The sequence below is a fragment of the Bipolaris victoriae genome (assembly GCF_000527765.1).
Source record: "Bipolaris victoriae FI3 unplaced genomic scaffold scaffold_114, whole genome shotgun sequence".
NCBI classification, from domain to species: domain Eukaryota; kingdom Fungi; phylum Ascomycota; class Dothideomycetes; order Pleosporales; family Pleosporaceae; genus Bipolaris; species Bipolaris victoriae.
The window spans coordinates 21,718-35,792 of record NW_014575278.1 but is presented as its reverse complement, the minus strand read 5'-3'; the positions used below and the strand labels follow the sequence as shown (position 1 = coordinate 35,792).

Below are 14,075 nucleotides of genomic sequence, written 5' to 3'. Positions count from 1 at the left end.
GTAGTCTAGGATGTGAAAGGGCCGAAGGTCAATATTAGTACTAACGCTATTTCAGGACTCTTCTTTGTCCGTACGGCCCGACGATGAACTCCTGCACGTATGCATCGGCTGCCACGGATGTGAAAATGTGAAACCTCCACGATACCGGGTCTTGCAGTCAAATACCAAGATGCCAAGGAATCTGGAGCCGGAGAAATAGCCCTCTCTGGCAGGAGAAGGCAAGCAACACGTGGGAATCTACCCAGGAGGCTACCGGGTAGGTCACTTTTTCTAAAACTCTTGTGACATGACATCCATTCTCATCCCTGTATTCGATTTGCCCTTGTCTTGAAACCTGAGCAGTATATCTAGCAAGATCTCGTCTACTAATTCCAGACCATCACATACAAATTCTTTCCTGCTTTTCAAAGCACACACTGTACCTGGGGAGACGCTTATTCCATTTTTATTCTTGCCCGTACTCCTAGTCTGTACAATTGGCCGACTTCAAAATGGGTACGATAATTTTTGCAAGCACTGTGGTTCGAAGTGCTGTCAAACTAAATCATATGCCAGATTATATACGGAAACGATCGTTTCCACTGTCCAGCAAGACGCTACGTAGCGCAATTGAACATTTGCCCAGCGTTAATACCCGCCGACTGAGAACTCAGAAATATATAGCATATGCTATTCTGATCCCTTTGAAGTGAGTAACACGTTCACGCACCAGCATATCATGGGAGATGGCGATCGCTAATTACTACCATTTAGTTTGACTCTGATGCACCTATTTTCAAACTACATCCGGAATTTCTGGTGGCTTTATCCACTGATTGCGCTACGACCCGTGGTTGACTTCGTTGAGATGACCTCCATCCTCGTCTTTGGCCTTGTTCGGTACCTCCGACCGACACTTCCCAAGATGCCCGAAACACCAGAAAGCTTTGCATACCTCCTCTGTTGCTACAATGAGACATATGAAGAGATGATGGTCTCACTAGAGTCCTTGGCTGCACAAAAGTCGGTGGAAGATCACAAGAAAGTTATCATTGTAGTCTGCGATGGTCGCGTTAGCACTAAAGGCATGACCAAGACGACTGCAGCCCATCTGATTGAAGATATCATTGAGCGTCCCACCAGCATTCACATGTCTGACGCCTACACTTCATGGGACGGCGCCTCTATGAAAATCGAGCTCGTCAAGGGAGAATTCAGAGGCGTGCCGATTGTCTGCCTGGTCAAAAATGAAAACCGAGGCAAACGAGATGGAGTCACTCTCATGCGATCTTTCCTCTACAAATTCAACCAACGTAAATCGAATCCGGAACTGGGAATGCTCGGCCCAGAACTCTTCACCGAACTCTCTGGTTTCCTCGAAAGCTTATCAATCCAAAATGTTGACTACGTCGTTGGCATCGATGCGGATACTCGATTCGATGACAAATGCGTCTCCAATCTCATTCAAACTGTGAGAGAAGGTGACAGAATTATTGGCGTGACTGGCTTCATTCGACCCGACCCAACCGACGTGTCACCGCTTTCGCCCGCCTATATTTACCAGAATGCCGAGTACATGGTCGGTCAGTATCGCCGTCGTCTACGCCAAAGTCTCACAAGTGAGAGGGTGACGTGTCTGCCGGGATGCTGCCAGCTACTACGAGTTGAGGACTCTACATGTGGCGACGACATCACGAAGAAATTCGGATACTATCCCAAGGAAACCGATGGCCTATTCCGAACCATCCAATCCATGATGAGTGAGGATCGAGATCACATATGTCTAGTGTTATCAGAGAACCCAGACGTCAAAACACGTCTGTGCCTAGGTGCAAAAGCCTACACCACAGCCCCAACCAAATTCTCCGTCTTTCTAAGCCAACGCCGCCGATGGACCCTCGGCCCACTCACAAGCGACAGTCTCCTCTTCTGCCGCAAGTACACCGGCTGGACCGAGCGACTCGCTGCCCTTGGCTCCGTCTTAACCTGGATCATCGGTCCCTCCCTCTTCTTCGCCCGCTACCAATGTATGTACCTTTTCCCCCTCCCTTAAAAAAAAACACTCACTCTAACATTCCCCTCACAGCCCAACTCGACGCCCGCACCGTCCTCGTCCTCGTCTTCATTGAAGCCTACCGCAAGTTCTGGGACACGCTCACCATTCTCATGTGCGCACAGTCGCTCAAGGACGGAGTGCAATTGGCTGTAGGGGTACTGATTTACTACCGAGTTGGCCCAATTATTGGCCAGATGACGCAAATGTACACACTGCTCAAGATGGATGATTTCAGGTGGGGGAAGACGCGGATTGCAATTGCGCATAAATGAGCAGTGAGAAGAAAGCAAAATAATACCTGATAATAATATCAGGCGGCAGTGGCGAAAGGTCTCGAAGATCTAGGTTGGTACATATATGTCTTACTTGCATGGCCCGGTCCGTGGATGCCGCTGCGGCTACGTGAGAATGTGGGTATCTTCGGTTACTGCGCTCGTGGGCAATGCAGTAAGACGGAGATGGAGGCCCTGTTCGGTTCCATGTTGTATTTTTCGCCTTCGGCTATACCGAATCTGGGTTCCGCCAGGGAAAACGGACATGGGGAATACAAGCGGCAAGTTCGGTAAGACGACGCTACAAGCGAGACGGAACTCTACGACATATTTCGTTAGCGCAACATCTGATAACGGGAAAGCCCTATCTAGTGTAGTTTCAATGTATATACCGCTTTTCCCTTTTCAAGCCAAACAAAGCCTGATTTTCCTGCTATACCCTGAAACCTTTTGGCAAGAATTCATATAAAAGCCATTGGAACTACGTGACTAGCCCTTTTGGATTGTTTCTCCTAACCGAGATAAGCGTAGTCGCAACGCTAACCGACATCTACGGACCCAAGTAGAACGGGAGGAGACCGGAGGCGGAAACAGAGCAACCGGACAACCCCTGAAACTCTTCCATGGCGATGGTTGGTGACCTCATGTATACTTGCAGCCCTTCGGCGGTGCTGAAGAGAGAGGCGTGCAGCTTTAGCTCCAACCCCACTCCATCTACATATCTGTAGCTGTAACTACCCGCTGCTTACTGGCCTGGCTTCTCCGGCTGCTCCATGCTGGCTCCGGTGGCTGCTTACAACCAGCTCCTGTAGTTGCTTACAACCAGCTCCTGTAGCTGCTTACTACCGGCTCCTGTGACTGCTTAATGCTGGCTCCTCCGGCTGGGCCGGCTGGTCTGGCCGGACGGGCTCCAAGAGATTCTGGTATTCGTTACGTGAATAGGCGCTAGCTAGAGACTGAGATCCTTCACATCTTAGCACGGTTACTTGTAGCTAACAAGACACTTGGTACATTGTTCCAAGTGTTGTATGGTAGAAACACGCTTTCTACTTATCGCACTAATCCGAAAGCCTTCATTCATCGCTTGATCCTCATCAACTTACTCCTCGCAGCAAACGCTATTGATGATACAAAATCCCAGACGAAACCCAACTCAAAATCTCGTCCCAGTAGAATAACGCCAACTTCCTAATCAATGAAAATTTCATTGCCCAAAGTCAGCTCTCATCCCGAGAAAGAAGAAAACGCCCAAAACGTTGATTTCGGCATGAAAGATTTTGCGATTATTGGCTCGGGGTATCGTAAAAGTGTATGTATACGCTCTTTCAAGGAAGAGAGAGTTGACAAAAAACAAAGATGCTTTGAGGAGAGGGTTTGTAAAAAAGAATCGATAGATGGACGCCGTGCAATGCAGCCTCTCCCCCCCTTCCTTTCCTGTTTGAATGTTCGCCGAATTTGAAAATAAAAGTGAAAAAACAAAAGATAATATGTGGTTCGATGAGACAGATGACCCCTGTTGTTGTCGATGATTCTTTCATTCTCCCTCATCTTTGCATCTGATAAGCAATTCCCTGACTCCCAATAATGGATGATTCTATCGCCTCCTCTTTGCATCACCGTGTGCTTGGTCCTGGGGATCGCGGCCTCTCTTGCGACCATCGTCTCCCCCACTTCCTCCGCCGTTTCCTCGGCTTCGCCTATCGCGTTCGTCCCTTCCTGAAGTTCGTCCCTCATCGCGGGAGCCTCGCTCACGCCTGCTGCTCTCACGTGGTTCCCGTCCTGACCTTGACTCGCCTTCTCGTTCGCGATCTCGTCGACTGCTCTCCCTATCACCGCCACGCTTCTCTCGTCCTCCACGCTCACGCTCAGAGCTACGCTCGCCTTCTATGCGATCCGAAGTTCCACTACGGCTGCTTCGTTCATCAGAGCGACGGTCGGGTCGATCTGTTGATCGCTCTCGTCCTGACTTTTCACTCCGTCTGCTGTCCTTGTGGCTACGAGACTCTGAGCGAATCTCTTCCTGTGGGATACCCTCTACCCTGCTTTGACTGTCATCGTTTCTACCACCTCTCTGGTATTGGTTTGGCATTGATCCATGAGGCGGTGGTAACATGGGACTTGCCGTGCCACCGGATCCGTCTATCGGTCCATTGGCTCGGGCGGCTCCGCGACCACGAACTGGTGGGTTGGTAGGCGGGACATTACGATCACCAGACCTTTCAGCAGGCGTGTTCGCTGACAAGACATTATTGATAGTCCGTAAAGGGTTTCCACTATTTCTTGACCCCCGGTCTCCAGCTGCGGGGCCCGTAGGAGGACCCCAACCATTTGGCGAGGACGGAATTTGGCCCTGAGAGGCTCTGTTGGAACCTCGCGGACCGCTTGGAGCATTTGGTACGTTAGTCTGCAGTGGCGGGCCATTGGGTCCTCTGCCTTCGATATTCACAAGTCTACTAGGGTGAACACCTGCAGGTAGTGACGCTGCAGGACCAGAAGGTGCAGTAGGTGTAGGAGGTTGCGACTGTGATGACGTTCGGTCACTGCGAGGTCCTGATGGTGGCCCAGGGTCCGAGGGTTGGTTCAATCTTCCGTAATTGGGGTCTTGGGCCTGATGCCCTGAGGATCGTGGGCCAGAGTTTGGTTGAAACATGTCCCTTGTCCCACGCGATGATGTGGTGGGATCGTTGCGTCCGCCGCGCGGCCCTGTAGGTGCGCCCGATCCCATTTCGTCCCGTCGGTCTCGATTGCTGGGTGGTATAGGTAGAGAACGGTCGTCTCGATGTTCACGCGGCATATCGCTGCGTCCATGATAGCCAGGCAAGCGCTCCTCCATTCGACGATCTTCCCCGCGCCTATCATCGCCATGACGAGGAGAATTCAAACGAGAATCACGCTCCCGACGACTGTCGCGGTCAGGCCTTGGTGCGTCGTGTCTGCCATGTTCAACTTGATTGATGAGGGCAGCACGAGCCGGATTGACCGTGGGCTCCTCCTTGGCCGATATTGGCGCCTGGGGCAGCCGTTGAGGCCTTTCATTTTGCTCCATACCGTAAGGGACATTGGCTGGTGGGACCTCTCGTCGATATTCATTGTTCAATGAAGTGGAAGAGGGCATCCGACGATTCTCCATCGCTGGAGGTACAGGGTGCATACGAGGGTCAGAACGCTCACGTTGATCTCTCGGGTCTCTGGTATCGCGCGCATCCCAGGTGGGTGGTGGTCGAACTGGTGGCGCCCGTGTATCCCGTAGCGGTGCCCGTAAAGTGCGGTCGTCATAGTCGCGCTCCCTACCAGACCATTCTCGGTGTTCGGCCGTAGGAGGTATTCTTTCAGGAGTTCTACCATCAGGCATTCGCCCACGACGACCAGGAGATGGCTCACGGTGACGTCCGACGTCTCCGGGACGGTCCAGTCGACCATAGTCATTTTGTGGAGGACCTCGGTTGTCGTAGCGGCTATGTGCAGCTTCTGGCGGCCGATCCATAACCGGACGTTCTGATTGTCGTGCCCTCGATGGCTGTGAGTCCGGCCGGGATGGCAAAGCATGCGATGGTCTTCCAGCCGTAGCGGGTTGCATAGGCATGTTTCTACCATCTGGTCTTTGTGGTACAGATGACGGGTGCATTGGAGGACCGGGTTTAGGGGCAGACCTACCCATTACTAGCTCTTGTTGCTGAGGAGTAGCTGGCTGAGCCTCAGAATGTCTAGATGCGGGATTGATCGCGTCCCTTTCTCTTGAGGGCGCAGGAGTTCCAGGTGTAGAAACATTACGCTTCGATGTATTGTCGTCCATGTCTCGTAGAGGGGTTTGCTGGGTTCCGTTTCTGAGAAGGGCGATCAGTCTCATTACTGGGAATGGCGGTGTCAATATTTCACTTACTGTTCAGGAGTTGGCTTGAAAGCAGGTGCAGATGCATTGAGCTTTGTGTCCTGTGTTTGCGAAGACTTTTTGCTTTCCGTTGCAGCCTTGTCACTAGCATTGGTCGTACTTCCGGGAGCAGGTGTTGGTGCAGGTAGCTGGGTTGCGTCAGTCCGCCGTTGAATACTCAGCAAATCAAGTGGACTTACATTACGGAATACATGGTCGTCCTGCCATGACTTCTCACCCTTTGTGATAGGACCCAGGACCGATTCCAATGATTTCTTGAGATCACCCCTCTCCTCATTCTTGCTCAGATGCTCGATTGTCTGCTTCAGCTCTGCACCTAAGCTCTGAACCTTGGGGTAGTTGTTGCCCAGAGCATGCAAAACGTTGATAGCATTGCGCATCTGCATGTAGCGACCAGTCTCAAGACAAGTCTTCAGCGCAGTAGTAAGCGACCTGTGCCATTTGAACAACAACATGCAAAACTGATCGTACGTAAAGAAACTCGTGGCGTTCCCATTGGCATCATAACTCCTTCCAAAACCAGGGAGGTTCTTTTCTGGTCCTTGTGCGTTCCTGGCGTACGCATTGTCCTTGTTCTCGTGCCAAACTTGTAGCTCACGAAGTATGTCACTAAGGAATCGACCAAAGGATAACGACTCTGCTTCGGTATACATGCTGATGATACATGTAAGTCTGTTAATAGAGAAGAGGACGTCCAACAGTCTACTCATGCGGAATCCAGGAACGCCTGAACTATGCATAAACATGAGCATTGACGAGGCATATTGTGCATCTTCCAATGATATGCGGCTACGTGGAATGAAGCAGTCTTGAAGCAAAGCATTGTGCAACGCATCACACTGTGGGCCAATCATTGCTACACCGGCAAACCATCCTTTGAGCTCAGCCCTGAGGCTATCTTGTGTCGCGGCGTTGGCTTGTGTAACGTTTTTTCTTTCTTCCTTGAGTTTAGGAATTTCATGCTTTGCCCGTCGTGCGGCATCAGTCTCCGCCTTCGGGACGTTGGATCGATAGTTACGACGATCAGGGACTGGGGCAGGCAACTGCCGCTCGAAGTACTCAATCGTTTCTTGGTACTGTTGATCGATTCCTCCAATGTCGACATCTGGCAGGGAGAGTTGCCAAAAGGTGACGTAGTATGACAGACAGGGGTGATTTCCAAACTTACCGGGTAATCTTTCTTGGAGCTGGGTTGCTAAGCGCTCAATTTCTGCGTTTGGAACTTCAGGTAATGAAGGCTTCTCCGAGACGGCAGATGGATCAGTATCTGCCATTTCGACATCTTCGCTCGTCTTTGCTGTCTCGGTAGCTGCTACTTCGGCTTTGGCGCCGTTTGTAGGTGACTCCTCTTCGATGCCTGACATAGAAGTATCACCATTTGACTGTGTGTTGGCAATGAGTTTCGCGCGTTGATCAGTTCGGAACTCATTAGCCTTGGCCGCAATACTTGCACGAGCAATGGTGAAGGCGACATCTGGCTCGATGTTGAAATCAGACATCATCTCGATAAGAGACGGGAAGATGGTATCGAAGTCATCCACGGTAATATATGCTCGGAGGAGCTCCAGATACTGAAGGAGAGTGGAACGGAGCTTGTCAACGTTAAAGAGAACCGGCTTGTCGGGAACCTCTTGCTGATCGACACGGTGAACGTAAGCCTCCACGTGCTGCGCAAGTGCAATAAGAATCTGCGGCCCCAAACCTGTCTCTTTCAGGCACCTAATCAGACGTCGCGCAGAAGAACCGGACAAGTGTCGATAATCCGCTAAGCGATGCTGCAAAATAAAGGATCGAAGCGCTGGTCCAGCACAGAGGGCTAGGGTCATCGCCTCAGAGACGGATCCGCTGAGGCTGATTCCACCCATAGACTTGACCATCTGCTCAAGCACATCCAACATGTAGAGCTCACCTTCTGCAATTAAGAGTTGACGCATGGTGAGTTGCAGTATTGGGAGGGGATCCATCAAATGGTACTTTGCGTAAGCTTTGCCGACAAAGGTAGCAATGTTCTTGAGCCAAGGGGCAGATAGCATGCCGTCGTCCTGATGCGAGCCTTTATCGGGGCTGAGAAGGTATGTAACCAAGGTCCAGGTTAAGACATCGTATCCGAGCAAGGTGAGATATCGGCTGCACTCTACCAAAGCGGTAATCATATTGGGGTAGTTGACTAATTGCTTGACCGTTGTCTTGAAGACCCATCCAGGGCTGGCGTACGAAATTTTGGCAATTTTACGTCCATACTCCTTCGTGTTGGTAGCAGAAATACGGCTCATTGTCTTTTTGGTCTCATCGCGGACTTGTTCGAAAGCCCTCTTGCTGGCTGGCTTAAGCATCCCATTGAACCATTGTTGGTAAATGGTGTATCGAGTGGCGGTGTCGAAATGTTTGAAGAGGTCCCACACCTCATTGATTATTCCGGGGTTCCTGCCGGTGAAGGATACCGCAGGCGCGATAAAGGTGGCTGAAAAGTTGATCCATCGTTTCCGGTTCTCTTCTGAGGGGTCATCGGCTAGATTTCGCTTGCCAATGCGTATAATCTTTGTTAGGAGCACAGTATCCCTGCCGCACTCGGCTCCGACCAAGCCTAGAAGACTGGTACAAAGCTTGATCACGTCGTCTACTTCCTGGCACACAGGGACATTGTCAACCCAGTCTTCCCAATAGAACTTGTAATCAACACCTCCATCAGAATCCTTCTGGTCAGGCTTGGCCCATCGAAGAGTCCGTCGCGGAATGAAGTCGCTGGGCCTCTGAGGGCCACGTACACTCGATCCTTTGATAGAAATAGTGGGCTCTTCAAACGGCGTAGGCTTTGATGCTTCGTACATCTTGCCCACGGAGTGGTGAGCCAAACGGAAGATGAGGCCTTGGAGCTCAGGGTATACTTCCAGGAACCAGGCATGGCGTCCAAGGATGAATAATGCTTCCGGCAGTGCGCCAATACACAGCAGACTTTTCAGAAGAGTGTACTTCTGATCTGTTGGCTCGGGTAGGTCTTTCTTCTTTTCCACAGGCTCATCGGGGTTTACAGGCGTATTTCTTCCAGTATCCGGTTTTGATTTGCTTTCGGTATCCCTCAGACGGGAAACGGTAGGTTGTCCAGGTGTATCATCAGGTAATGCGCCAGCCATAGTCAACGCATTAGAAACCGCACCACGTTCCTTGTCCTCCCTTTCCTTCTTAGCCTTCAGAAGCTTCTCCTTGTGCGCAGCCATATCCTCTTCCAATGGGTATAGATGTGGGTATAGGTCAAGAATGGAAATGAATCCAATCTTGATCAAGAGCGCGATCAGGTACATGAGGTTCTCGGGGAGAACATCTGACGCATCGCGGACGTCAGAAGCATAGAAACGAAGCTTGAAGCCAAGAAGTTGCGCTGCAATGTCGTTTCCAGAGGGAGGAAGAGTCTTGGTTTGCGCCATCCATTCGTCGGCCCATTTTCGAGCCGCCTGCTGCTTGGAGAGCGATGCACCTTCTGCTAGTAGTGTCGGGTCCGGCTGTCGGTTGTTCGAAGTAACACGGCGTGCACCAAGTTCAAAGAATGCCTGAACGCCTGCCCGATCGCCCAACTCGCCCACACGTTGCCAGAACTTTCGGTCTCGGGATTCGCGTAGTCGTAGCTGCTCTTCCTTCTCTTCGTCTGAGTAATACCAGAGCTTGGACCCCGGCTCAGCCCAGCGAGGAAGCGTGGGAACTTCGGGTTCCTCCCATTCGATATTGTCGAAACCGCGTAGCTCGGGCCACCATGCGCTTGTCCGTAACAACTTGACAAAGAATCTGCCGTGCTTGACTAGAAGATTGGCAAACACATCGAGTGTCACATCGAGGACTCGTCCGATATCCAAGTCGAAGGCACCAATGAGAGCGTTTACCCGTTGGTAGGTCTCGCTCACGACTTCCTGGTTTGGTGGTTCGCTGTTCACGGTGGTGAAGTATTCGGTCATTAACTTCGAGTAGCCCTCGGTCTCTTCGCGCAGGAGGTTGTAGTTGGATTGCCGGTACAGTGCGTGGGTGGCTTTGCGAACAGCCATCTTGCCAAAACTATCGCGAACCAGACCCAGCGACTTCAAGAGGTCGTTCTCGAGCTCGGAGCGCATGCGTGAAACGTCGATGTTGGTGGCAACAAGCATCTGCCGTACAGACGCCTGCTTGCTCTCATCGTTCGTGAGCGAACTCAACGTATCGAGGAAAGTCGATGTTGAGTCAATGTCGTCGTCGTCGTCGCTCGGTACCGATACAATGTCCCGCACCATGGAGCCCAACTCGCCAGCATCCAGGACATGGTTTATGGATGCCTCGATGATTTCGTGGAATATGACTGACAGGGTGAGTACGTTGCCCTCGCGCTGGGCAGCCAAAGCAGCCTGCACCACAGCGTCGCGTGCCTCGCCATTCCAATGAGCGACCCGGTCTGGTGTCAGGTACTCATTACTCTCAGGTACCTGGCGCGGCGTCGTGGGTCTCGAGGGCTGCGCAGGGGCGGCAGGGCGCACAGGGGTGGACGGTGTCGGCTGAGGCGGCCTGGCTGATGTGAAGGAAGTATTGCTGGTGGGCGACATGGCAGGCGGCGATGCATGCGAGACGTTGGGACTATGGGGCACGCTAGAGCCGCCGCGGCCATTGTTTCTGCTAGGCCGCCTACCAGCTCCGCCGCCGCCGCGTGGACTGTTGGTTTGCTGCTGGTTATGCGCGAGTCCCATGTTCTGCGGGCGATGCGGCGACGGGCGGCCGGTGCGGTCGTCATCCTGTGAGTAAGTGCGGTCAGGTCGCTTTCGCTTTGGCGGGGGAGCCATGGTGGTACCCTCTCAGGATCGAGAGACCGGCGCGAACTGGGGGTTGATAAAATATGAGGCGAGCATGCGGTGGTTGCTCGTGAGAGTGCTAGCTCGACAATGCGTGGTTGACGTTTGCGCGCGCGCGTGCCGTGCAGTCAATGAACAATACAAAGACTGTAGAAGAAGCGCGGATCCAGGCTGGTGGGCAGAACCAGAGCAGGAGGGCGAGAGTCGCGTTGCGGCGGGCGCAGGTTGATGATGAAAGCGTGTCTGGAACTTGCACAGGCTCAAGACATCGCGAGCTCCGCTAGCGTCCGACCGTGCATTCATTCACCTCGACTCTTTTTGTCTGCGCCGCTGCTTATTGTATCACTACTACCATGCACACCGCCACATGCACACATTCACACGTTCACACATAACTAAACACGCGCACATCATGGAGCAATATATGAGCAGACAATTAAAAGTTGTATTGCGCTGCGCTTTTAAGCCATCACCGTAAGCTATCCAGGTCTCAAACTATACAAAAGAGCGACCAGACCATCGTCACCATATACACTAAGACATCTGCGCGTCTATGCCGCAGCTGCAACAGCCTGGGCCGTAGCCTTGCGCTCATGCTCGAGCACAGCTTCGAGCACACCAGTCGCGCCCTGGCCGGCCTTCATCTCGCGGATGACATCAACGAGGCCAAGCTGCTCGTCTGTCCAGAGAGGAGCTTCCTCAGCCTTGCCGGCTTCGCCGACGCCAATGAAGCCGCCCTCGGCAGCCCACTCGCTGGTGCGCTTGATTCCAAGCTCTGTCCATACGGCGTCAACAGCCTCGACCAGGTGCTCCCGGTACTCGCGGACATGGCCAGGCGTGGGCGTGATACGAAGGCGCTCCTGGCCGACTGGAACAGTAGGGTAGTTGATCGCCTGCACGTAGATGCCCCAATCCTCGAGAAGCATGTCCGATGCCTTTCTGGCAATTTCGGCGTTGCCAACAAGTACGGGCACAATGTGGCTAGGGTTCGGGATGACGGGAATGTCCTTCGCATTCAATGCATCCTTAACTGCCCGAGTGTGCAGTTGCTGCAGGCGCCTGTCGCCCTGATAGTTGGCCTGGTACTCAATAGCAGTCTGAGCACCGGCCATGGTCGCGGGTGGCAGCGAGGTAGTGAAGATGAAGCCGGGAGCGAGCGACCTAATCGTGTCAACCAGCTTAGAAGAACCTGCGATATAGCCGCCAACGGTGCCATATGCCTTTCCGAGCGTGCCAGTGATAATGTCCACACGATCTTGAATAGTGCCTTGGGGTCGGCCTGCCTTGTGCGCCTCGTAATCCAGATGCTCAGCAACGCCAGCGCCGTGTGGTCCGTACATGCCTACAGCATGGACTTCATCCAAAAAGGTGATGGCGCCGTACTTTTCTGCAAGATCGCAGATTTCCTCAATAGGACCAATGGATCCGCACATGCTGTATACACTTTCAAATGCAATGATCTTGGGGTACTCTGCAGGAATTGACTGCAGTTTTGCTTCAAGATCTGCGACATCGTTGTGCTTAAACACCATCTTCTTTGCGCCAGAGTGGCGGATGCCCTGAATCATGGAAGCGTGGTTCAGGCTGTCCGAGAGAATGACGCAATTGGGCAATTTACTACCCAAAGTTGCCAATGTCGCATCGTTGGCTACATAGCATGAAGAAAAGACAAGCGCAGCCTCCTTGGAGTGCAGCTTTGCAATTGTGTTCTCCAGCGCTACTGCGTGCTTATTATGGCCCGAAATGTTCCTAGTGCCTCCAGCACCCGCTCCATATGTGTCGAGCGTTTCATGCATAGTCTTGAGCACATGTGGGTTGCGGCCCATGCCCAGGTAGTCGTTGGAGCACCACACCGTCACCTTGTCCTCGGCCGATTCCTTGTGCGCACGAGGAAACTCCTTGGCCAGACGGTTAATGTTGTTGAAGTATCGGTACGACTTGTCCTTGTGCTTCTTCTCAAGCTCATTTTGGTAGAAGCCTTCGTAGTCGAAATTGGAGCCCTTGGAAGCAGCAGGGGCAGCAAAGTTAGAAGGCTTGCTAACAGCAGGTTTGAGGGGTGCGTGGGGGAACGGAGCCAGGCCTGTGCTGCGTTAGCTTGTTGATGTCATGTATTCGCTCTTGCAAATATCCATACCCTTCTGGCCTCTCAGATTCTCAAGATCGATAGCCTGAGCCTCCTTGGACGCCGTCGTATGAAGCCTTGCCCGGTTCACGCGCGAGTGGTAAGCACGCACACCGCCGAAAGCGCCGGCTAGTGCACTGTTGCCATTGCGGGCAGTCTGCACAGCAAGCGCTTTGCCCATGATGGGGCAACGGCGAGCGAGCACCTGGAGATTTGACATGCTGCCGGCGCCAGGCGACACTTCATGGCGAGCAGCGGCGGCCGTGGTGGTGGAGAGGGAGCGCAGCGTGGCGGGTGACGTCTTGTGAAGGAACGGACACATGGACTTTGACTGGCGCAAAAGAGCCTCCATGGTGGTTGGTTGCGCGAGGCGTTAATCTGCGAGAGTATGCGATGAGGGTTTGTATATATGTATTTTGGTGCTGAAGTCAGGGTTGGAGAGAAGAGTGGGAAAGAGCGGGAGGACTTGTTCTGAAAATGTGTCAATCCCGAAAGTTGAGTTACATGCGGTAATAGCGCGGAGCCAGGGAATGCCGGTCATCCACATCAATTGAACCAACCGTGATTGGTCCGTTGTGTTAGGATTCCGGACCCGGGGTTAATAAGCGTCACTATGAGGGTACAGTTTATATTACCGGCCTTGTTATTCTGTGAGAATGTACGCATGAGGGGTCCCGGGCCTGGCCCATGGCTTCCGTTACCGAAACCCCCGCCCGTATCTTGTCAGATTCTTTCGCCAGCGGCTCCACGTAAAAGTTCCAGACGAGCTCATCTGAGTAAACGTGGGACCCTGTACCTCGGTGAACATCTATATGAAAACGTGCAGACCACGTGATTAGCGTCCCCACGTCTCGGACCCCGACTCTATCTCAACTCTGCAGAAGTATGGACCCCATTCTTACGTGAGCAGCAAACTTTGGTCGCGTTCTACATACATGCTAGTATGTAAATACTA

General features: G+C 52.5%; 3 protein-coding genes across 3 annotated transcripts; 1 reads left to right on the top strand and 2 right to left on the bottom strand.

Moving 5' to 3' along the window:
• Positions 1-491: 491 nt before the first annotated feature.
• Positions 492-2,307, top strand: COCVIDRAFT_41559 (glycosyltransferase family 2 protein; the record flags this gene model as incomplete). Its single annotated transcript, XM_014696755.1, has 3 exons — positions 492-688; positions 754-2,006; positions 2,066-2,307. 3 exons carry the CDS (start codon positions 492-494, stop codon positions 2,305-2,307), a joined length of 1,692 nt encoding a protein of 563 aa, XP_014552241.1.
• A 1,594-nt stretch (positions 2,308-3,901) lies between these two features.
• On the bottom strand, positions 3,902-10,989 carry COCVIDRAFT_30339 (hypothetical protein; the record flags this gene model as incomplete). Its single annotated transcript, XM_014696754.1, has 3 exons — positions 3,902-6,131; positions 6,188-6,324; positions 6,376-10,989. 3 exons carry the CDS (start codon positions 10,987-10,989, stop codon positions 3,902-3,904), a joined length of 6,981 nt encoding a protein of 2,326 aa, XP_014552240.1.
• A 560-nt stretch (positions 10,990-11,549) lies between these two features.
• COCVIDRAFT_41557 (hypothetical protein) lies at positions 11,550-13,472 on the bottom strand (the record flags this gene model as incomplete). Its single annotated transcript, XM_014696753.1, has 2 exons — positions 11,550-13,078; positions 13,133-13,472. The coding sequence occupies 2 exons, from the start codon at positions 13,470-13,472 to the stop codon at positions 11,550-11,552; spliced, it is 1,869 nt and encodes a 622-aa protein (XP_014552239.1).
• Between the last annotated feature and the right edge of the window lie 603 nt (positions 13,473-14,075).